The sequence below is a fragment of the Urocampus carinirostris genome, chromosome 16, assembly GCF_059441175.1.
Source record: "Urocampus carinirostris isolate Australia breed hairy pipefish chromosome 16, RoL_Ucar_1.0, whole genome shotgun sequence".
Lineage (NCBI taxonomy): Eukaryota > Metazoa > Chordata > Actinopteri > Syngnathiformes > Syngnathidae > Urocampus > Urocampus carinirostris.
Window position 1 is genome coordinate 31872900 of NC_142364.1, and position 25810 is coordinate 31898709.

General features: G+C 39.7%; 1 protein-coding gene across 7 annotated transcripts in view; it reads left to right on the top strand.

Moving 5' to 3' along the window:
• The window catches only part of whrna (whirlin a), a 220340-nt gene that overhangs the window by 158408 nt on the left and 36122 nt on the right, over positions 1-25810 (top strand). For all 7 annotated transcript variants that reach the window (XM_088355838.1, XM_088355841.1, XM_088355844.1 and 4 more), the window contains 2 exons: positions 20122-20334; positions 23753-23977. In XM_088355838.1, the coding sequence (XP_088211964.1) occupies positions 20122-20334; positions 23753-23977 (438 nt within the window). The remainder of the gene's footprint in view (positions 1-20121; positions 20335-23752; positions 23978-25810) is intronic.

The window sequence follows — 25810 nt, forward strand, 5'->3', positions numbered from 1 at the left end:
GCATATGACAATAAACACTTGGAATTGAGTTTAATTTTAAAAATACCCATCACAGAAACATTGAGATCACTCTGAAACAAGATACTGGGAAAATATATAGCCGTAGTAGCTCACGGAAGTCGTTGCGTTCAATAATAATGTGCAACCATGGTCCTCTTATATCCGTGAGTGTAGTAGTAAAATATTTACAAATACAGAATGGTAAAACATGTTTCCTCTATGCCGTAGACAACCAAACTTGCTAATGGGTTTCAGCACCCCCGCGACCCAACTGAGAATGATGGATTTTTAAAAGGAACTTTCACATCATAATGCAAACATGATCAATAATATCAGTACGTAGCATATTACTATATTGAGCTGAGCAGATGCAGAGCAAGGCATGCAATTCTCTTGCCTCATGGCGTGTTCACATTTGTCACACACCTCCGCCCCAAACATTTGAATTCATAGTATTAGAATGCTAACAGCAAGTGATGCCATCCAGTAATGTTTTTTCTCATTGTATAGACTTTTTTTCATCATGGAGTATTACCTATCAATTGATCATGTTATTCTCACGAAGCAGCATGTACCATATTTCTGTGCTGTGTGTATACAGTTGAGAGTAAGACATGCAATTCTCTTGCCTCATGGCAGTGGGCTATATTGAAACCAAGGATTAAAACAATAGAATTAGTTAAAATATTAGCAAGCCAAAAACACGTTAAGCCATTTAGTAATTATTTTCTCCTTCCATGGAGTTTTTCTTCATAATGGTGGACTACCTAGTTATTGATGTTTTTTTAAGAGCAGCATGTAAACTTAATTCCTAAGTTAGGATAATACAATAAATGGTCTGCATTTATATAGCACTTTTCAAGTCAATGAAAACCTCCCAAAGAGCTTTACAATGTGCTTCACACTTACCCATTCACACACACACTCATATACCATGGGGAGTCAGCCATGACAATTCGACATATAACATGGAGGAGGCAGTAATCAAATTTGCAACCTCTTGATCCCAAGAGGGCGCTCTAACTCCTGAGCTAATGCCGCCCATAAAACAATAAAACATTGTATTCAAAAATAGTTTATCTCATCTCATCAGCTGCACCGCTTATCCTCAGTAGGGTCGCGGGGGTGCTGGAGCCCATCCCAGCAATCATCTGGCAGCGGGCAGGGGACACCTTGAACTGGTTGCCAGCCAATCGCAGGGCACACGGGGACAGACAACTCACTCGCTCAGTCACACCTAGAGACAATTTGGACCGGCCAATTCACCTGAAATGCATGTCTTTGGAATGTGGGAGGAAACCGGAGTGCCCGGAGGAAACCCACACAAGCACGGGGAGAACATACAAACCCCGCACAGTAAAATATGTCACTTTTTTGTTCTGCCAATCAAATGATAATTAAGATGTAGGTTCATTTGTTTGTAAATCTGATTGTGCCTTACGAGACACAAACATCACCACATTATTTGCTTTGTGAGTCACACATCTGGAACTGTTTCACATTTAATTTTTTCTTTCAAAAATCCCTGCTCCACAGACAAAACATGTTTTTTATTCAATTGTAAAGAAAATAAATTGGCATGTTAAAATTCCTTTAGCACTTCTACAATGAAAATGTGCAGGTAATGGTTTTCATGCAATAGCAATGAGTCTACTGCATTTTAATCGCTCATTGTTTTTAAGTTTATAAAAATAGAATCAATCCTTTAATTGCTTTCGTGCATAAGTACGATGAGATTAATGATATCTCCATAAGTGCAAGCCTATTCATGGATTTTAAAACTATTCAATATACAATATGTCAACAGGTGAATAAAAAAGTACATTTTTATTGTAGATTAATTTATCTCATGATGAAAGAGAGACTCAAGAGCCAAATGTGGGCTTAAAGATTTGGGCCCAAAAACTCCCCGGTCCTTTTTGCAACTAGCAGTTATGTACAACCCCTAGCCAAAAATGTTGAATCATTAGTCCTGGACAAGTACTCACACCAACATTATTTATTCTGTAGAACAAACTCCGATAAAAAGCACCAAATAATGATTGTGTTTTTTAAAACTCCTTGGCATTCAGAAACACTAAATGAAATTAATGAAAAAAAACGTTGTGGTTGTCAGTAAATGCTACTTTTATAGACCAAGCACAGGGAAACAAAAAAAAGGAATTATGAAAAACAGAGAAAGAAATAACAATCACTAGTACTTATTTTCACCAAATTTGGCTTTTATTACAGCTTGCGGTCTCTAAGGCATGGACTTGATGAGTGACAAACAGTATTCCTTATCAATCTGGTGCCAACTCTCTTTGATTGCAGTTGCCATGCTGTGGACATTTTTTTTTCAATTTCCACCACAGGTTTTTAATTGTTTTGAGATCTGGGCTATTTGCAGGCCATGATATTGACAGGATGCATCTTTCTCCAAGGAACGCCTTCACAGTTTTTGCTCTGTGGCATGATGCATTATCATCTTGGAAAATGAGTTCATCGTCCTCAAACTTTTTTTCAATTTAAGGAAGAAGAAAGTTGTCCAAAATGTCAATGTAAACTTGTGCATTTATTATAGATTTGACCGCAGCCATCTCCCCAGTGCCTTTGCCTGATATGCAGCCTCATATCATTAAGGACTGTGGGAACTTTTATGTTTTCTTCGGGCAGTCCTCTTTGTAAATCTCACGGAAACGGCCCCAAACAAAAGTACCAGCATCATCACCTTGTCCAATACAGATTTCAGACTCATCACTTGAGATAACCCTTATACAGTCATCCACAGTCCCATATTTCCTCTCCTTAGCCGATTGCAGTCTTGTTCTTTTGTTTTTAAGCATCAAAGTTCTGCCTCATACTTCTACTTCCTCCTATATCCTTTTCATCTTTCTTGTTGTGCATCTGTTTTAGTTGTTTGTCTTGACGCCTACATGCCTCCCTTGGCCTACTAGTACGCTTAACTTTAACAATCTTTCCATGCTGTTTGTACTTGGTCCAAATATTCAATAAAACTGACTGTGTGCAGCCTGCATCTCTGGCAACCATACCAGTAGAGTTAACTTCTTCAAGAAGTTTGACGATCCTGTCTTTGGCTCAAGAGACATCTCTCTTGTTGGAGCAATTATTCTTTCCAATCCCCTTAGTCCAGGAGCCCTTCAAGGTCTGATAACTGCACTATTTTTACTAATGAGCAGGCTTAATTTAAGCCAGGTGCCCAATTAAGAAAAGAAAATTGACTGGGTGTGTCTTTATTTTCTACTCTAAATGCACTGATTCAAATTTGTTTTCCTCAGAATTGAGTGATTCCATATTAATTTTCCTGCACTTTCTCTAAAAAAGTAACATTTACTGACCATTACAATGTTTTTTCTTAATTTCTTTTAGTATTTCCCAATGTCCTTATGTTGCACTTTGGAACTACCTTATGATTGTTTCATGTTTGTGTTTTTTTACATAATAAAGTGTCTGAGTGAGGGCTTGCCCAAGATTGGTGATTCCATACTTTTTGCTTGGGGTTGTCCTCTTTGGTACATAATGGTTGTATAATGATTTCATCAATACCAGATATCTGTACCAAAAACATCTCCAAATTCAGTCAAGACTATTTACTCTAACACCTGTTATAGAAGGTGATGCTCCAATGGTGCACAGCCATTCTAGTTTTTTTTTTACACCTCAGTGGTTCAGTTTTCTGTACCAAAGGGCTGTTTGAAGTCTGATGACATTGCCCATTTAAGAAAGCCTGAAGCATGAATCTGCTTATGGGGGACATTTTTTGCATTCATTTTCATATCCTTCAAAGTGCTCGAATTAAGGACTGCTGTGCTGAACACCTAATATCTGAAACTTCCTAATTGAACTCGTATTCTACTAATTAGTCAAATGCTTTTGTCTAATCACATGCTTGCAGCATTTGAAATCATTAATAAAGCATCTCATATCTCACTACTGTAGTGCCGTAACCAAACTGCAAATATTTCACATGGTTCAATATCCTGTCTTCAACCAAAGTCATACAGATGAGTCATTACTCCATGTACATTAATTAACTGTGCCTGAATTAAAATTGTGAGCTGCATGCAAATTGATTTTGCTGTTTATGATTTAATTGTCTATGCATGAACAATTAAGGAAGTTGTATTTGATAAACTGCACCCGTCTGTTTCTTGCCAAAGACACAGTAATAGTTTGAGGCCTGTTAAAGGGGATAATGTGTATTATTTGACTACTAGATGTTGCTGTATCATGCCGTGCAACCCCCCAAAAAATGAGTGCCTAAAACCACAATAAAGTAACTAAAGTGACCAAACAGCAGCATTTTTGGTGAGCCCTTCATGAGATTTTTGTTTTAGGGTATAGCAGCAAGATAGAAGACAAATACGTAAGCTCCCTTTGGGTGAGGCTCATGTTATCAAGGTTTATACGGGAGCTTAAAATCCTTTAAAATTTTAATGTTGTATTCAGAATTTTGGGTGCAGTGCTTGTCAATGTTTTGCCATGTTTCTTAGCAGTTTGACTTGAAACGGTTCACGGATCCCTTATCCGCATGGGTCGTCGGGGAACCAATGAGGACGCAACTCTCATCAGCTTTCTCCATTGTTGATGGTTCCTAGCCTCTTTTGGGGTCGTGGTAACGTTGGCACCAGTCCATTCATTACTGTAATGTGGTTGGCTGAGTTATTTTTCGGTCTTCTTCTTCTCCTGCTCACTTGGACTCTGCTTTGGAGAGTTATCTTAGTCAGTCCTGTTGATCATGTGACGTGACCATAACACTGAAGTTTCTGTCCATGCACAGTTGACAACAGTTTTTTGTAGGATCCAATGTGCCCTCTGATGGTTTTGCTCACTGTTTCTATTGTCACATGGGCTAAGTAGCTGATGCCTAGAAGTTTTCTGTAGCATCGCAATCTCCAAGGCACAGATTTTTTTTTCACATTTTCTGCGAGATTCCATGTCTCGCAAGCGTAGAGGAAGTTGGAAATAACCAGCACTTGCATACGTCTGATCTTTGATTTCACTGCTATGTTCTTGTCCCCTACAGACGGGATTAAGTCTAGCAAGTGCGGCTGTGGTTTGAGCTATCCTGGCTATGATTTCTGGTTCTGACCCTTCTTCTGATATGACAGCTCCAAGATATTTAAATTTGGTTTTACTCTCTGTGGTTGATGGTGATGTTTGTGGTGATACTTTGGGGATTGTTGGTCATTACTTTTGTTTTTTTCTGTATTGATTTCCATCACATACTGGGTTGATTCTTTGACTTGATACACCACACACTAAATGAAAAAAAATATTACAAGTGTGCTTAAAAATGACAGAGACACTGCTCTCTGGTGGCTTCATTTTGCCATTGCATTTCTTTTTCTGTCATAATTAACTGTAGCTGGCATTACTTTGTATGGTAATGTCATCTCAAGGTGCATCAAAACAAGATGCTGGCCAACTGGCGATTTTGTGTACGATAGCTAGAAAAACAAAATGCAAACAATGGCTTAAACAAGGAACAAATCCACCCAGAGCCTGCTGCAAAAAAGAAATCCGACTGTTCACTATGTGAGAGTCAACTGTCTCTAGTCATATGAAAGATAATTCACGGAGAAGACTAGCTATATGAGATTTTGTTTTTGCTAACCATTTCCTACATGCTACACCTAAAATTGTCACTATGAATTATATGAAATGTATATTAATGCAAGAATTACGTATCAATTATGGTAGTGTTTCCCTTTGCTAAATTTATTCTTTTAATGGTACTGGAGAAGTTGGAAAATTGACTTTATGTAAAATAAATAATAATTACTCACACTACGAGCATTTTAAATGCAATTTGTATGATAGTTAACACATTTCTGCTTATTATTCAGACCAACATTATTTTTTTCAAAGTTTTTCTTTACCACTAGGATGTACTAAATAATCCACATTGTCCCTTTAAGGAGCAGCAAATTGGATGAGACAGATTTCAAGGTCCACACTCAATTCTTAAAGCACTCTTATTAGTCTGTCTAATGGAGAAACTTGCCCTGTGATTAAATCACAACAGTCCCGATGAGCAATAAAAACATGAGTTAGTCTTTGTAGATCATTCTCTGATGTCATAAATACCGAAATTTCTGGACTATAAGATGCACCTAAAAACCCAAAAATTGCCATAAATTTTCAAATGTGTCTTATGAACTATTGGTGCTTTGAAGTCAGAAAATCCCGTAAATAGAATTGAAAATGCATAATTACAATGAAATGCTACTTAATATGGTACCCATTCATGAATGAATCTTTTTTAGTGGTGAAACAAATTTTTATAATGATAGTTCATTTTCTATAAAATACATTTCAATTATTTTCTAAAGGACCTGTGACTGACTGGCTACCAGTTCAGGGTGTCCCCTGACCACTACCCAAAGATAGCTTGGATGGGCTCCAGCACCCCCACGGCCCTACTGAGAAAATGGATGGATGGATATTTTCTGATGTTTTTTTCATGTCATCACAGTAACTTGAATTTCATGCGCTATATATAATCTAGTGCACCTTACAGTCCTGTGAGCCATATCGTCTAGAAAATACTGTAAGCTTATTTATTGATAAGTTTATGTTTGTTTCTTTATTTTAATTAGTTTTTTCAACTGAGAACCCTTACAAAATATTTACATGTGTTAAACTCTTTTATTCTTTTCATATTTGAAATTTCAGATTAGGGATTAATAATGTATTAATTAAACAAATCATTTTTTCAGAATAACAATATCTAGATTTCCAAAGGTGTCGTGCGTAATTTGAGTTGTCCTTAAAAAGTTTAAAATGAAATAGTTTCTCTTATACGTATGTGTTAACAATGCACATATGAGTTTAAAAAAAATTCCTCACTGCCCCTATCTGCTTTCATTTTACTTTTATCATCGGTGTTCAGGCTACAGCATGCATTAGGCTGGAAGTAAGGAGGTGGTGGGCGGAGGGAATTTATAGAGTGAATTCACACCCCTAATCTACGATGAAAATGGTGAAAGTGAGAAAAGGACTGTTTCAAATACAGTCTATATGCCAACCCATTTATTTAATTTATTCTTGCGCGGCATCAGTCATGTACCGTATTTTCCGCACTATAAGGCGCACCGGGTTATAGGGCGCACCCTGAAAAAATAGTTTTTGGTCCTATTTTTGACATACATAAGACGCACCGGATTATAAGGCGCTACAATGGGAACGTGGACAAAACAGTCAGATAGTTCAGTCCAACTTATTACCCCCTTAACATTCCGAAAGCTTGCAAAGACGCAAATACGTGTCGAGAACTCGTGCGGTGTCCGTAAGATGTCACCCAAATGCATCGTTCCATCATTCGGAAGGTTTAAGTCTTGGGATTCAAGAAATGATAACCATTCCTTAGTATCTATTTTCTTTTCCGCTCGCAACTTTACTGTGCATATGACAATAAACACTTGGAATTGAGTTTAATTTAAAAATAGACACTCCATTCCATCCTTTATCTGCACCGCTTATCACAGAAACATCGAGTTCAGTCTGAAACAAGATACAGGGACAATATAAAACCCGGAATAGCTCACCGAAGTCGTTGTGTTCATAATAATGTGCAGGCAATGTCCTCTTATATCCGTGAGGGTAGTAAATCCAGGAGAATACAATATTTACAAATACAGAATAGAAAAAAATGCTTTCTCTATGCCGTCAGCCACATGCTATACGCATTCATCTTTTTCGGCCAATTGCAGGCTTTGTTTCGCCGTTTAAGCCAATGGCAGCCTGTAAATGCTAAAAAGGATCCGCCCCTTGACCTCCGAATAACTTTAGCCAATAGTGATCGATTCAACTGATTATTGACACATCTTTTTCGGCCAATTGCAGGCTTTGTTTGCCGTTTAAGCCAATGGCAGCCTGTAAATTATAAAAAGGATCCGCCTCTTGACCTCCGAATAACTTTAGCCAATAGTGATCGATTCAAATGATGATTGACACATTGGTTAGCCAATGAAACGCCGGTAAATAAATCCCAGCATCCACCGCGTACTACTTGGCGTTCGGGGGAAAATCTAGTCGGCGGGTACAAGTTAGTTGGAAAACTTTGCGATTTAATATTGATCCATAAATAAGGCGCACTGTATTATAAGGCGCATGGTCAGCTTTTGAAAAAAATAAAGGCTTTTAGGTGCGCCTTATAGTGCGGAAAATACGGTACTTGTACTAGCAAAAAAAGCAGCTTGACAGAGACTGATTTCAGACAGAGGATGGCGTCAGCAAGTATACGGTTTTAAAGTTACAAGCAGAACACCACCTTTAAAGTGACTTTTGGAAGTGTTTATTTATAATTTTTATATATAAGAAGGAGGGTTTGAAGCAATCTAATTTGATTAAAAACAAAATCACAGTTAACATATTTCTTAAAGGGACAGTGCGTATTATATAGAGCTTTCTACCAGTAAAATGTTTTTGGACAATTTTGATTTTAATAATAAAAAAAAACTACATAAACGATCATATAAAATTTCATTGTTGTTACATACTCTTAGGTTGAGAAACTTTTATTTATTTTCCATATAATGAGGCTTACTTATAGGGAGCTGGCTTGGCAAAAGAATGAAAAGAAAAATGGTACGGTTTGGTCACTTTAGACTTATTTTAGGTTGCAGTACAAAATACAGCAATATTTAGTGGTAAAATATTACTCAGTGCCCCTTTAAAAACCACTAGTCCTAATTCAGATGTTTCAGCAGTTTTGTTCTAAATAGAGATGAGAATTAGGCAATAAAATTGGGTTCCGACTCAAAATATTTCTAAAGTGGCAATAGCGAGTTGAATATTGCGCTTCATTTCAGGGAGTACTATGCAATATTTATCTTGGAAGACTCCACTGAAATTTGCACCCAACTATTGTTTTGACCAATCACGGCAAGGATTGAAGGTCATCGCAACAACCTACTTTTAAACCAGCAGACATGAGCTATAGTTGTTGTGAGCCGTGTGTAATTTTTCAAAAACAGATTCAATTGCAACTTCCACACATTTGTTCACTGCTGTCACCTTGCTATGTTTCCTCCGGCCTTTTTAAATTTTCTGGATCTACATTCCCACTTACACCTATAGTTACAATTTGTGGGTAGTAACTGAAAGAACAATCTCAAGGATTAAAGCAGACGAAATTTTCACTAGTTTCAGGGTCAAATCCTTGTTATAGACCTTAGGCAGAAAACCTAGGAACGCTTTAAAACTTTAGTTTCAGGGCCAAACACTGGTTGGAAACCTTAGCCAGACACCCTCACATGGTTCATGGATCCCTTAACCATTCATTGCAACCTAAATCCTAAATATGTGGTGAAAATAATTTGAATTGAGGAAATTAATTCAGCTAAATTAATATGCAAAATTAATTGTTAAAGAAACATTATTTCCCTTGTATTACTGTTTGTTTTGAATATTTTAAATGTAAATCAGAGAATAATTAGACGATATTTTACCATCAAAACGTAATTTAAAAAAAACCACGAAGACACACAATGAATTGGGCCTGTGAAATCATACATTTAGTGTTGTATGATTCAAAATCAAATTTTGAAAAATAAATATTTGCAACCCAACGCTATAATAAAGAGTCCACAAATAGACATTAAACTCAATGGTTAATAAAGCTCAGCTAGCCATCTATTCTACACATGTGTCCTTCCCACTCAACTTCAGAACAGAAAGCAAAGGGCATTTAACTGATTGGATGCCAGTCAAATCGGATATTACTTTAGCTGTAGTAAGCTGACTTGACACAATACAGATACTGTACGTATTTGATTTTTGAAAAAGAAAACAGGATTCCATTGGTTCTGATTCCAGAGTATTAATTATTGACTTTGTAAGTAGAAATAAGCCATTTCAACAGAAAAGAAAAATCGTCTTTCTGTAGGATGTTGACCTCAACAGTTTTGGAGACCGCAAATCCTTCGCACCATATAAAGCTTTTATATTGTCAGTTTTATTTGAACATTACTTTTCTCTGGCACTCAATTTTGTATGTTCATTATCTAGATTGCTCCTCAAGGTTTTGTTTTTTCATTTAAAAAGTAATTGTCTTCTACATTAAATTAAAGGTGTTTTTACATTTTGGGCCAGGCACCTCTGCCAGCTCTTGACCTGTTGTTCCACATAGAGCCATTAGATAAGGTATTGTGAGCTATCATTTGAAAAATTGTGGAAAATCCTGTGAACTGCAAGGTTGGCAGTGTGATTGAAAACTGGAAAAGGATAAGGGACAGTCTTCAACTTACTTGATTACAAGCACTGTATTTTAGCCCGTCTATTGTGCATGTAGTAGGTCAGGTCTTATGTGGGTCACTGTTCATCTGGCTTTATTGGATTTTCTCTGATATCGATCTGAGGTTGACTGTTGGGGTTTGTTGTTCACCGTGATAATAGGAGCCGCTGGTTTATCTGACGTTTGAAGAACTCAACTTTAGAATGACCTCAGAAGGATGAGATACCTAGCAAATGAGCTACATTTTCCGGATAACTGCAAGATGTTGTGTTGCAAGCAATATCCTCTCAAGCGCTGTATCATTACTGCCTTTCAATGTGGAAATTGTTCTCTGCTCTTTCAAGTGCCAAAAAAGGCCAACAGCATAGCAAGAGACTTTTTGAGTTGCAGGCTGGATTGGGTTCAAATTTGACCAGGGTCCTAAGTGTCCTGATAACTCATTACACTCATCTGTGCCCGCTCGTTTGGCGCCAGATGCTGCTGGTTACCTGATTGATACCCCATCCTATTTAAGCTCAGTCTTTACACTCGCCTGTTGTCAGTCCGTCAGTGAATCTCTGTTTTCACAAGGCAAGCATTTTTTACTCTGACTCCCGTCTGTCCAGTTTTTGTCACCCATTTTCTACTCGTCCGTTTCTGATTTCCCCGTTTATCTCCTGCTATGACCCGTTTTTTGACTCCGACCACGTTTTGATCTCCCATCCCGGCTAACGACCCGTTTTTTGACCCCAACCACGTTCTGATCTCCCGTCGCGGCTAACGACCTGTTTTTCCATCTAACTACGCTACGATCTCCCGCTTCGGAAGATCTACTTCCGCATTCAGAACACGCTACGATTTCGTGAGCGGCTTGCTTCCCGCGTCCAGCGAGCACTGGATCGCTGACGCTGACTTTCCTCTTTATTTCAATACACTTACGTTACACGTTACGCATTTGGGTCCCTTTCTGTTCTGGTCTTGACACTGAACCTGTTCAATTTTTGTCAATTATGAAAAGTTAACATACAGAAATCTACATGCTATATTTCTTTTTTTATGTTTTTTGGGTGTTTCAGCCCCAAATTGGTTTTGAAACACTCAAAATTAAAGCAGAATAATATACAGTATTAAGTAACTGTTTTAAGAATTTAATGTGATAATTTTTTACTTGTAGTATTTCTGTTGTATTTTTCAGCTATTTTCTTTTGTTTTTGGAGTACTAGTGTCGTTAGATTTTTATCGTATTTCTGTGGTAGTATTTTTGTAAATTTTTTGTAGTATTTCTCTAGTAGTATTAGTATTTCTGTACCATTATATTTTTGTATTGTAGTATTATTGTAGTAGTATTCAGGGTTTCCCCTGCCCACTACCTGTTAAGCATTGCATATAAAAGATGGATGTATTTAGTAGTTTTTGTAGCATTTCTGGTAGCAATTTGGGTTATTTTCTTCTCAGGATAAAACAAAAAATACATATCAGGTGACTGTTTTAAGCACTTAATTTGATAGTAAGTTTTGTAGTAGTTTTGCAGTATTTTTGTAATATTGCCCCAGTAGTGTTTTTGTAGTATTTCTCCCGTATTTATGTAGAATTACTGGAGTTGTATTTCTGTTGTAGTATCCCTGTATTTTTCAGAATGTAATAAAAACTAGACATTTCCCGCGGCAATTGTAAGAGTTGTGATTGATCTGGAAGATGATCACGGCATGTATATATAACCCCGGTTGTTAGCATTATCGGTTAGCATAAAGTTTTTAACTCAGAGAGATGTTTCTGCCATTTTTTATTTGGTTCTGTGGGGGGACTCCGCATCACTTTTTAGCATGTAACCATTAGCATAACTCATTAACATGAGGCCATTAGCATAATTTGTAAATATGAGGTTGTTAGAATATAGCCATTACCAAATTTTTTTAGCATGAAGAAGTTAGCATTGCCGACAGTGTTTACAGCTAGCTTGTGCTTATACTTGGGCTGGTTGCGCCAGCCCAACCCATTGCCGTCAGTGTTTACAGCCAACACTTTGCTAGCGGCGCGCATAGCTGTTAGCATCCTCTTGCTATCATCCACTTTTTGGAATTCATCATTTACCCATGGTTAAAGGTAATGTGGGTCGGGCCCCCTCAAGCCACCCTGGACAGTCCCTGATTACTATGACTACCCTCAGGAAAGCCCTGGTTGCCATGGCTACCCATTGATTTGTATGGTCCCATGTATTTCGGATGGGAGATTCTCAAAACCCATTATTCCGGATGGGGACTTTTTTTGGAGACTCGTATCGCTTATCCTACGAGTGCTTATAGTCAAGTCAAGTCAAGTCAAGTCATTTTTATTTGTATAGCTCTAAATCACGAAGAGTCTCAAAGGGCTTCACAGATTATTACACTACAGTATATTACACAGACTACTTTTCAGCCGACGAGAAGAGTAGGTTATTCATATGCTATGGAGTAGAAGTGAGTTTTAAGCTTAGATTTAAACATTTCCACTGAGGTTGCAGATCGGATCTCAGGGGGAAGAGCATTCCACAGCACCGGTGCCCGGATGGAGAACGCTCTCGAACCAGCAGAACACTTCTTTGCTCTTGGGATCACCAGAAGACCGGCACTATCAGATCGTAGGCTTCGGACCAGGACATAGGGGCACATCAGATCTGAAAGATAAGAGGGAGTAAGTCCATGTATGATTTTGTATAATACTAAGAGAACCTTGAAATCACATCTAAGGCTAACTGGGAGCCAATGCAGGTTAGCCAAAATCGGTGTTATGTGATCGTACTTTTTTGTCCTAGTTAAAAGCCTCGCTGCGGCATTTTGTACCAGCTGAAGAGACTTGATTCTAGACTTCGGGAGACCAAAGAGTAGTGCATTACAGTAATCGAGACGGGAGGTAACAAACGCATGAATTATAATTTCCGCATCCGACTGAGACAGTATTGAACGGATTCTAGCAATGTTACGAAGATGGAAGAAAGCGGTTCTAGTAATTTTCTTTACATGCATTTCAAAGGATAGATCAGGGACAAATATGACACCTAAATTTTTAACTGAGTCACTGTGTGATTTGACATTTGTCAATGTTCACAGCAGTTTTTGAGAATAAGTCACGGCATTTAGATGGACCAATGACTAACATTTCGGACTTTTCAGAGTTAAGACGCAAGAAATTGAGTGACATCCACTCTTTTATCTCAATGAGGCAGACCTCCAAATTTCCACAGTTTAGTGTGGGAGATTCCTCCAACGGAAGATATAGTTGAGTGTCGTCTGCATAGCAGTGGAAGCTGATATTGTACTTGCGAATAATATCACCTAATGGAAGCATGTAAATGCTGAAAAGAAGGGGGCCAAGCACTGAACCCTGCGGAACACCACAGGTAACATTAAAGGGCTCACATGTCATTTCGCCATATTTAACACAGTGCGTCCTATCTGAGAGGTAGGATCTGAACCACGAGAGGACGGTTCCTGAGAGACCAATCCATTTTTCCAACCGTTCTAGTAGGAAATTGTGGTGCAGCACTTGGCAATGTAGTCGTGCCTTGCTGGAGCAATCGCAACTAATAATATATAATGCCCCTGCTTTAAGCACTTAATTTGACATCAGGTTTTGCAGTATTTCTTCAGATAGTTTTGTAGTATTACTAAGGGAGTATTTCAGGAGTATATTACTGTAGTTTTGATTTTGTAGTATCTGTGTGGTAATATTTTGTAGTATTTTTGTAGTAGTATGTTCTAGCATCCTTGGAATATTTATTTTTTCTTTTTTAAAATCAAAGCAAAATATTGTATTAGAGGTCTCTTTTTAAGGACTTAATTTGATACATAGTTTTGTAGTATTTCTGTTGTATGCTGGCCTGTAGAGAGAATGGCACAACCAGGCTGTACTTCCCCAAGACACACCACAGGAAATGGTGACCCTACAACCTTAGTGGTTAATGAATCCAACCAACAAACCAACTTCATAATAGACACACAAAGGGACAATGGTGACAATGCTGGCACCCGTTTTTCTTTTTCAAAATTATGACTAATATTTCAATTAACTGTTAAATGGTAAATGGTATTTATATAGCGCTTTTCAAGTCAATGAAGACCCCCCAGAGCGCTTTACAATGTGCTTCACACTTACCCATTCACACACACACACTCACACACCAATAGGGAGTCAGTCATGCAAGGCGCCTACCTGCTTATTGAGGGAATTAGGGATTCAGTGTCTTGCACAAGGACACTTCGACATACTCTTAGATATTTTGTCATACTTACCATCTTTGTAGTTTACCCACCCCTGCAACTACATCATTACTGCAGTTTAATGTGTGACTCTTAGTTATTTCAAACCTAAATTCCCTTTTATAAAGTGATAGTCAAACTGGGTGCTCACATTCATTGTGTTGGCCCATATGTTAACTCGCTCATGCCCTTGTTGCAATGGAAGAGAGAATATCTGGAAGGTGAGCGTCATGATTAGAATTCAGGCAAGGTATCGCCCGAGTTCACCTTGGTCATTAAAGAGAAGCTAGCGCTAGCAGACACTGGACAGTTACTTCCCCTAACACAGACCAATGATTGAGGATGTGGAGAGGTTTGAGAGCTAAATCAGAGTCTGATTCATCCTCACGTTTCTGACTAATGAAAGATCCTCTGACTTTGAAGTTTTGTGTTGTCTTCCAAAGTCAATCCAATAAATGATGCATGCAAATGAAGAAGAAAGATAAAAAATTCATAGTGGCCCTGAAATTGCTTGTGATTGCAGTTTGCAGTTGCCAAGCCAAAATACCATCAATGGATAATAAACTTTAGGACTCAAACACTACAGGTAAGTGTTATAGATTCTGGACTACAATAAGCTCATTTTTTGCCATGTTGTAAACACTGCAGCTTCAAATAAGGCGTATTCTTTTTTTTAATTTTCGAGGCAGTTCTTAAGAAAACAGCGAGCTGCTCTTTTCCACATCGTATGCGCTCTTAGTACAAATCACCATGGTGAGGTCTGGAAACATTTATGACACCCTTCCAGAGAAACTAGTCCATGTTTCTGCCAACTCAATCACTGCAAATGACATCCACTGGCATCCAAGATTTATTTTGATTTGAGTGACAGTGACTCTGATTTTAACTGGACTGGCAGTGAATTACCATAAATTCGGACAAGTCAAGTCATGTTTATTTGTATATCCCTTAATCACAAAAATTCTCAATGGACAACAAGCCACTATGTTTTTGCTACAGTTTAAACACTGCAGCATCAAATATGGTGTGGCATATTTTTTTTTTTCCGTGACAGCACAGAGGAAAACGTCGAGCTGCTCTTTCCCTCAACGCATAAGCTCTAAATACAAATCACCGTGGGTACATCAAGAAACATTTATGACACCCTTTCAGAGAAGTGGGTACATATATTTCCCAACAATATTTAAATGATTGTCACGATTCTGTCACTTCCCCGGTAACTGCCCTCACCTGCGCTCACTCTTTCAGCTCCGGCAACCACTCGTTTCCTAATTACCCTTCTCCCTGTTTAAGCACTTCATTCTCTTTGTCAGTCCTTCAGCAAACCTCCGCACATGCAAAGCAAGCACTTTTTGACTCTGTTCCTGCATCCTGCCTGATTCTGTCCCCTGTTTCCTGTATTGATCCCCTGTCCCTGGCTTCCCGATCACCTCCGGTTACTTGCTTTGTTCCCCTGTCCCGGTTACCAGACTTGCTTCCGATCCCCGACCACGCTTTGCTCTCCTGTCCCGGCTACCTGACTTGCCTTTGATCCTCGACCACGCATCGTTCTCCTGTCCCGGCTACCCAACTTGCCACCTGTCACCAGCCGTGAGGGCTTCCTGCTCCTCCTGCCCAGCGAGCACCAGATCGCTGTCTTTTCCTCTCACCCTGACTTCCCAGATCCCTTATTAAAGCATTGTGTGAAATGTTAGCATTTGGGTCCACTGCTTGTTACGGTTGTGACCATAATACATAAAAGGAGAAAAACAAGAGGTTTCACAGTACTTAATTCTGACAATATTTCTACTTTTTACCCACAAATCAAGTCCTCAGTTTATACTTTCAAATTTAACAGCAGTTGAAGTTATCCATCAAAAACGCTTCACTACTCCTTCCTGATCAGGTTGTCGAAGTTTCCTTTAATCCCAGAGGAACGATAACAAGCAAATCCAAATTGGTCTGGTTCCGTTGCAACTACCATTGACAACAACACTACGTTCTGCAGCCAAAGGCATCAATGCCAAATTCCCCAGGCAGTTGGCGCCAGTTAAGCGCCAGGCTTAAAATGTAAGAATTGCGTTAAGATGTGCGTGTTTATTTTTATGGCCTGGGGCTTAAACTACAGTGTGGCTTGTCCAGTGGCAAAATTAAGTTTAGTTCTTAAATTTGAGCATGCAGCTTTTAATCAGGTGCGCTCTGTAGTCTGGAATTTATGGTACATTTTGAATTCATTTGAAATCTATTTTTAGCACCATTTCGTGGTGTCTCAATACAATAATAATAATAATAATAATAATTTCCTTGTATTGTCATTCTGTGTAACAATGTACACAGAACGAAATGTCGATTGCACCTGACCCGATGCAGGAACCTATGTTGAGGTAGCAGGGTTCCCGTGGATCTTTGAAGTCTTAAAAAGGCATTGAATTCATTAGTCTAAAAATAGAGCCTTATTTGACATTAAAATGTCTTAAATTCATTTATCGAAAGTCTCGAAAATGTGAACACCTCGAGATTTATATTTGTTTGTTCATATATATAGATATATATCTATATCTATCTATCTCTCTCTCTCTCTATATATATATACCAGTTCAGTAGCCTAGATGGTAAGGCGCCCGCTTTGAGACTGGGAGGTCGGTGGTTCGCGCCCCGGCCGAGTCATTCCTAAGACTTAAAAAGTGGTCGGCGGCGCCCTCTGTTGGCTGCGGCTGCATCGGCTCGCTACAACGGGTCAGGTGCAATCGACATTTCGTTCTGTGTACATTGTTACACAGAATGACAATACAAGGAAATTATTATCATTATTATTATTTTATATATATATATATATATATATATATATATATATACATATATATATATATATATATATATATATCTCATCTCATCTCATCAGCCGTACCGCTTATCCTCATTAGGGTCGCGGGGGGGCTGGAGCCCATCCCAGCCATCTCCGGGCAGTGGGCAGGGGACACCCTGAACTGGTTGCCAGCCAATCGCAGGGCACACAGGGACAGACAACTCATTCGCTCATTCACACCTAGGGACAATTTGGACCGGCCAATTCACCTGAAATGCATGTTTTTGGAATGTGGGAGGAAACCGGAGTGCCCGGAGGAAACCTACGCAAGCACGGGGAGAACATACAAACTCTGGAGCTGGATTTGAACCCACGACAGGTTCCCATGACATGAACTGTGCCGCACACGCGCTAACCATATATATATATATATATATATATATATATATATATATATATATAAACCTATGCTTAAAAATGCCTCGAACTGATGTTGTTTTTTTTTTTGTTTTTTTTTTCTATTGCGTTTTTTTTCCGACTTGGTCTTCAAGTTAATTGCAAAAGACATTAAAACGGTCCAAAAAGTCTGGGATTTAACTTGCCTTAAGGTGTAGGAACACTGGGTAGAGTGAGGCGCTTTATCAATTTATGCCATCCAAGACGTTTGTACGTGGCAACAGAACAGATCATTTACTGGCTGTTCCTGACAAATTATCACAATTTTGACGGACACATAGCAATGGCACCTTTTAAAGCTCTGGTGGCCAAAAATAAATAGATGAAAAGAAGGTTCAGCCCACGCTTGAACAACCCTTAATCTGCCTCGCTGTAGTGTTCAGTTTTAGCATCAACAAATGACAGTGGCTGATGTGAGGACAGCAGAAGGTGGGACGATAATTTATACACTTGGGTTTTAATTATGAGTGGGAATAATTTATTATCTTGCTATATTTGTATCCACTCTAATCAATTCTCTGCTTTTGTTTTCACAACCCCTCTTCACCTATGAGTCTCTCAACCAGCCTCTTTTTCTTTCATCTAACATCATCCCTTTCAAAAGCAGGAAGTGCATTTTTTTATGCATTATTTGTCTTCTTACAACCTGCCATCAACAGCACTGTGGTACCTCTACATATGAGCTTTATTCATTGTTCATGTCGCAAGCAAAATTTCACAATATAAAGTGATTGAAAACCAATTGATCCATTCCTGACCTCCCAAAAGCATTAAAGTTCAACTCTAAATGGCAATAAAACACTGCCGATCACTAAAACACATTAATGTAGTAAATAGACATGCAAATACAGTAAGAAGATAAATAAGGTGATATTAACAAAATAAAATGTGAGCTTATTATGAGCACTTAGCATGAAGGACGACCCTGAAACAAAGGTCCATGCGTGGTGCAAGAAGAGTAACAGAGCACGAGAGATTGTTGGTGATACGGAAGCGTTCATAGTAACCCTAATTTTAAGTTTGCAGTAAATTTAAATCCACATACACAAAAACAACTATTTTCTTTTTTTTTTTTTCCCTTGCCTGTTTCAGTTTCTACTTTTCACATTCTGTTGTCCTTTCATTCGGACTCGCAAAGCTTTTACTTTTGTAAAGCTCTTTTGAAGGAAAATTTAAAGATTAAAGATTTATCGGGCGGCAATGGCTCAGGAGGGAGAGCGCTCGTCTTGGGATCAAGAGATCGCAGTTCGAATCCCGGCTCCTCCATGTTACTTGTCGAAGCGTCCTTGGGTAAGACACTGAACCTCTTATACCCCCAATAAGCAGGTTAGCGCCTTACATGGCTGCTTGAGTGGTTGACTGAGTCCATTTAACACTTCTTCCAATAGTTAACCTGATAATAACAGTAACAACATAGTAATGACATGCTTAGTTGTTATTTTAGAAATATATATGAAACTGAGTGCACTTGTTGTGGAAAATAGACTTGCATTTGTAGAATAGAGTTGCATACATTTAGAAATGTAGAAAGAACTGCTTACATTGGAATGTTGACATCATTCGAGAAGATCCTTGACAAGATAGTCGAGTTTCCCAAAAAGGGCATGAGACCTGCAAGGCCTTTCTTCAAGGACTCTCTGAGCAAACTGAGGCGAACAACATGTCCTAATAAGGGTACGAACAACATGTCCGTGTTGATTACTGAGGACTAGGGCCGCCTTTTGGGTTGTACTCAAACTGAAGCTATAAAAGCATTGTTATGTCTGGAGTTCTCTGAGTTCTTTTGGGATGACGAAATAAAAGGCTCCCCCTCATGGCTGGTTCCCGATGTACTTAATTCAATCACGAAAGAAGACTTAAAAGATTATCGAACCTACATTTTCTCCTACACACTTTGCGCTAATTAGTATGAAAAAGTAACGCTCAGCTTGTAAATACTATATCTCTACAGTTTTTTTTCTATATAAGACTATATACTATATCTATATAATAGTAATACTATATCTGTTATTTTAGTTTATTTTTTAACATGAGGATACTGCTGGGAATGTGAATTTCCCTACAGCGATGAATAAAGTATTTATCTATCTATGTATGTATCTATGTATCTAACTATGTATCAGATTGTCGACCCATGTCCTATGTAGACGTCAGCTTCTCTGGCACATGCCCTTTGCGGCTGATCTTTTGCAACACCTACTTACACTGCATCGTCTGTAGTTCTTTCAACTCCTCAGTTGTCAGTTCCTCTTGTTTTGGGACAAGTTGTTGCTGGGAGCGAGCGTCTGAGTGGTCTCTACTGGAAGCCTCTGAGAATGCTTGTGACTCGTATGCCAAGGAAAATGTTGGCTCCAAATTAATATCGTGAATCGAAATTCTTGTGTCATATAGATTTATGGCTGTTCATATTTTGTGTGTCTTTTCAGTATGGATTTTACAAGGGTGTGGCCGGATCCCAGGTGACCTTGTCCAGCCTGGTAAACCAGTCCAGAGCAATGCTAGAAGAGCAAGCTCGTCACCTTCTGACTGAGTCAGAGCGGCAGACGATGGGATACTACTTGGAAGAGTACCGAGATGGACATATCGGCGTTGAGCAATTGGTTATGGCTCTTTTCGAGCTTCTCAACACTCAAGCAAAGGTGAGAGACAAGGTGTTTAATACTTCATTAAAATAAGGGAGACCAAAAAAAAGAAACGGTACCCACACAGGAAAATGTGTTTGTTGTTGTTGTTTGTGTTTTAAGTATGTAAAGCTTGATAAGAATTGTGTCCAAACTATGATTCAGGAGCCATTAAAAGCTCACCACCAGTTTAGTTATTTTTTACATAGGGGAGACTAGGTACAAGTGTAACACGTGTACAATTCTCACAGTCAAGGTTCGACCAATTGGAAGAGAGATTTATTGATACCACTGATATAGGACACTACCCTTTCCCTTTTGACCTCACACAAGACGTTTGAAGAATCTGACTGACATTGTCTTAATTTTATAGTCCAAAAATACATTTTTAGGTAAGACTTCAAACTTTTTCTTTCTCAGTATTTTTTGTTTCATGTCAAATATGCTAAAGATTTACACATTTCTGGCACATAACTGTAATGTCCACATCCTTGGCTTTAATATTATGTGTTTTTTTTCTTACTAGATAACAACTACATGCAGAAAATGATTACTGTGAAATCCCAATCCAAAACATATTGAATGCTGTTCTTGAACTATTTGATTGATATGGACGGTTTTTGTCTCTTTTGAAGGGTAACACTTTAAAGTTTTGCACAGATCACCAGGATCCTTAAGTTGCTGCCAGTTTGCCAACAAGCTGATAATGTTTACATTATAGAAAAATATGTTGGCCTGGTGAGGGATGGGCGCCACCAGGCTGTACTTGCCCAAGACACAAGAAATGGTGCCCCCACGTCCCTAGTGTGTTTATATATAGGGCAGCACGGCGTCGCAGTGGTTAGCGCTTGTGCGGCACAGTTCATGTCATGGGAACCTGTTGTGGGTTCAAATCCAGCTCCAGACTTCCTGTGCGGAGTTTGTATGTTCTCCCCGTGCTTGCGTAGGTTTCCTCCGGGCACTCCGGTTTCCTCCCACGTTCCAAAAACATGCATTTCAGGTGAATTGGCCGGTCCAAATTGTCCATAGGTGTGAATGAGCGAATGAGTTGTCTGTCCCTGTGTGCCCTGCGATTGGCTGGCAACCAGTTCAGGGTGTCCCCTGCCCACTGCCCGTAGATGGCTGGGATGGGCTCCAGCCCCCCCGCGACCCTAATGAGGATAAGCGGTACGGCTGATGAGATGAGATGAGATGAGATGAGATGTTGGCCTGGTGAGGGATGGGCGCCACCAGGCTGTACTTGCCCAAGACACAAGAAATGGTGCCCCCACGTCCCTAGTGTGTTTATATATAGGGCAGCACGGCGTCGCAGTGGTTAGCGCTTGTGCGGCACAGTTCATGTCATGGGAACCTGTCGTGGGTTCAAATCCAGCTCCAGACTTCCTGTGTGGAGTTTGTATGTTCTCCCCGTGCTTGCGTGGGTTTCCTCCGGGCACTCCGGTTTCCTCCCACGTTCCAAAAACATGCATTTCAGGTGAATGGGCCGGTCCAAATTGTCCCAAGGTGTGAATGAGCGTCTGTCCCTGTGTGCCCTGCGATTGGCTGGCAACCAGTTCAGGGTGTCCCCTGCCCACTGCCTGGAGATGGCTGACACAATGAAAGACAGTTGGTAACAAAAGTTACCAAAAGTACATCCTTTAGTTAAAGTTCAATATTTTGTGTGGCCACCATGATTTTGCAGAACCACTTTCATCCTCCTGGCCATGGATTTCACCTGAGCCTCATACATTTCCACTGGAATGCTCTTTCACTCCTCCATGACAACATGGCTGAGGTGGGGGATATTCAAGATCTTGTGCTTCTTCCACCTTGCGCTTGAGGAGGCCCCAAATGTGTTCTATTGGATTTAAGGCTGTAGACATCCCCTTAACCTTAGCTCCTTTAGAAAAGCCGTGGTCATCTTAGAGCAGTGTATTTCAACCTTGTTTGAGCCAGGGCATGTTTTATACATTGGAAAAATTTGGCGGCACACCACTAACCAAAAATGTTATAAAATGACACTGAACAGTATGTTTAATTACAATATAATTTATAATACCCCCAGTTTTTACAGCACAGACACTTGACACTGACATAATATTTGCAAAATGATTCATAAATGTTTTATAAAATTTTACATTTTAAAAAGTGACATTGGATAATTTCTCACGGCACACCTGACGATCTCTCACGGCACACTAGTGTGTCGCGGCACAGTGGTTGAAAATCACTGTCTTGGAGGTTTGCTTGGGGTCATTGTCATGCTGGAACACTGCCCTGTGACCCAGTTTCTGGAGGTAGCGAGATCTTTGTCTGCTCCAGTTCTTCATTGTTCAAACTTGAGTATGTGTTTCCCTTAATAAAATGCAACTCCCCAATTCCAGTTGCACCCATTGGCAACACAATGCTTGACTTTATGCCCAACACAAACATGTTTGTAACCTCACCTAGGTGCAGCCACACACTGCTTTACACCATCTGAGCAAAACAAATTAATCTTTGTCTCATCAGACTAGAGGATATATTTCCAGTAAGCCACGGTCTTTGTTTACACACTTCTATTTATTGAGTTTCTTCAGTGATGTTTTATTAAAGATTATAATAAAATATCTGCATAAATGTGAGGGGTGTACTCACTTTTTGTATATTATATATAATATATCAAGTCAAGTTACATTTTTTGTGTACCCCTTCATCACAAAATGCCTCATAGGACTGCACAGGCCACAATTACCAGCTCGATAGCCTAGATGGTAGGGCGCCCGCTCCGAGACTGGGAGGTCGCTGGTTCAAGCCTCGGCCGAGTCATACCTAAGACTTACAACATTGGTACCCATTGCCTCCCTGCTTGGCGCATTAAGGGTTGGAATTGGGGGGTTTGGTCACCTAATGACTCCCAACACAGCAGTTGGGTCTAAAAACCCGGCGCCGATCAAAGGCGACGAGTCACGTCGATAGCTTCGCGTGACAAAATGATTTCCGGTAGATATCATGTTGAAGGTTGATACTGGCTGAATAATGTTAAAAAAAAAAAAAATAAAATAAATAAACCATACCCTCATCTGAAACAAGTAGCAATCCCCCTTCCAGGATGACCAGGCAGCAATAGATGTTACAGTGGGTAACAATACCCAAATGTAGTGAACATAAATAAAAAACATTAATAGTATGTAAAATTGTTCAAAAAGTCCATGACAGTACGACGCAGCTTCCCATTTCAGCTGGCTGATCAATGGAAATTATGTCATGTATCAGGTCCAGGTGCTGGTCTGCTGACTCATCCCAATATACAGTATATATAGATCATCATTGTCAAAAACATCACTGAAGATCACTAGACGACATTGTGGGTCGACAGGGCTCAATAATTTGTTGAATTGTACAGTGTACCTTTCTAACCACGACCTTTTTTCATACCTGAGATTAACCAAATCCACTCTGTTTTTTATTTTAACAGTTCTCTCTGCTGTCGGAAGTGCGTGGCCTGGTCACCCCACAGGACCTGGAACGTTTTGACGGTCTAGTGTTGCGCCGCGAAATTCAGGCACTCAAGGCACGACAAGGCACGGCAGGAGCATCTACCCTGCAGCCAGACACGCAATCCATGGTGTCATTCCCCGACACGCTCACCTCGTCTTCGGCAAGCTTCGTGACAAACACATCCACACTTAGCTCCGCCAGGGTGAGAGTTTTTTTTTTTACTGAGTAGGACAATGTGTGGTGGGGGGCAGGGGAGAGATATGTGTCCAGACCAGGTGTGTCAAACTTATTTTAGTTTAGAGGCCACATGATAGAAACCCACTCTCACAGGGGCCGGGTGAGTGAATCTAAGTAAATTCTGACCACAAGTCGCTACTTCTTTGCTATAAGTTGAACACTGCGGCTTTAGATATATTCGGCTAATCCATTTTTTTTCATGGCAGAACTGAGGAAAACCGCAAGTCTGGATGTCTGGAAACATTTATGACGCCCTTCTTGAGGAGAAATGTGTTGATGTTTTTACCAACATAAATCATATAATACATAACAGTGGCAAAACAAGAGGTTTGACAGTACCTTATTCAATATTTACAATGTACTCAGGATGTTTCAACTTTTGACCCAAAAAGTCCTCAATTTTAACATCTGATTTGGAATGGCTGTGGAAGTTACCTACGAAAAGCACGACACTTCCTTGAGTTATTTTCAGGCCGCTGTAGTTTCTTTTAAGCCTCGAGGAAAGATAACAAGGGAATAAAATTGGGTCCATTACCGCAGAAATCACCAATGACAACAACACAAAAAGACACACCTGTGTTGCAATCTGGCACTATTCTCCACAGTATGGTGGCCCTGGCGCTGTTATCTAGAAATAAAGTGCTCATATTCTATGCGACGCTGCTCTAATTTGCGTTTTATTTTGGCACAGCAGTATTTATGTGCTCATTGCCACTTAGAATAGTCACGTGATCCGAAAACATGTGATGTAACAAGAACTGAAAACTATGCAGCTGTAGGGGGCCGTAGCAATATGTGTCTATACCAGGAGTGGGCAAGCTTAAAAAGTCATAAAAGGCATTTAATTCATTATTCTAATATTAAGGCCTTGATTGGCATTACAATATCCTAAATCCAATTTTCGAAAGTCTTAAAAATGTAAACACATTGACAAGATTAAAAATTAGTTTGAACAAAAAAGATTTAGTAACATTGATCAATTGTCTTCTTTAAAGGTGAATTATTGGATTTGAAAACTTAAGGCTTCAAGCATGACTTTAAGCGAGGAGATGGCAGCAGAGTAACACATTATTTGCATGCATTTCTCAGACGCGGTTGAATAAGGTTTTCTTTTAACATAGTTTTGGTATTTTGTTCCCCCCAACAGGCCTGATAAAAGTAAGATACAATCAGATAAGCACAATTGGAAAATAAAGCATAAGGGCTCGTTGAACTCAGCTGGGCATTTTTAACAAATACTTAATAGATGCCACGGCGGCGCAGTGGTTAGCGCGTGTGCGGCACAGTTCTGAGGTCGTGGGAACCTCCTGAGTGGGTTCAAATCCAGCTCCCGGCCTTACTGTGCAGAGTTTGTATGTTCTCCCCGTGCTTGCGTGGGTTTCCTCCGGGCACTCCGGTTTCCTCCCACATTCCAAAAACATGCATTTCAGGTGAATTGGCCGGTCCAAATCGTCCCTAGGTGTGACTGAGCGAGTGAGTTGTCTGTCCCCGTGTGCCCTGCGATTGGCTGGCAACCAGTCCAGGGTGTCCCCTGCCCACTGCCTGATGATTGCTGGGATGGGCTCCAGCATCCCCGCGACCCTACTGAGGATAAGCGGTGCAGCTGATAATGAGATGAGATGAGACTTAATAGATAAAATATTTCACTTCCAACTTTTTAAGGGCACCTCAAACGACTCACCCACTTTAATAATTCGCAGATTTACTTTTGCGGCAACAATAACGGAACAATCAAAACGGACATGTGGTTTCAGTCGAGCCTTTCAGAGCAGATGCATGTCTTAGGTCTACCCACAAT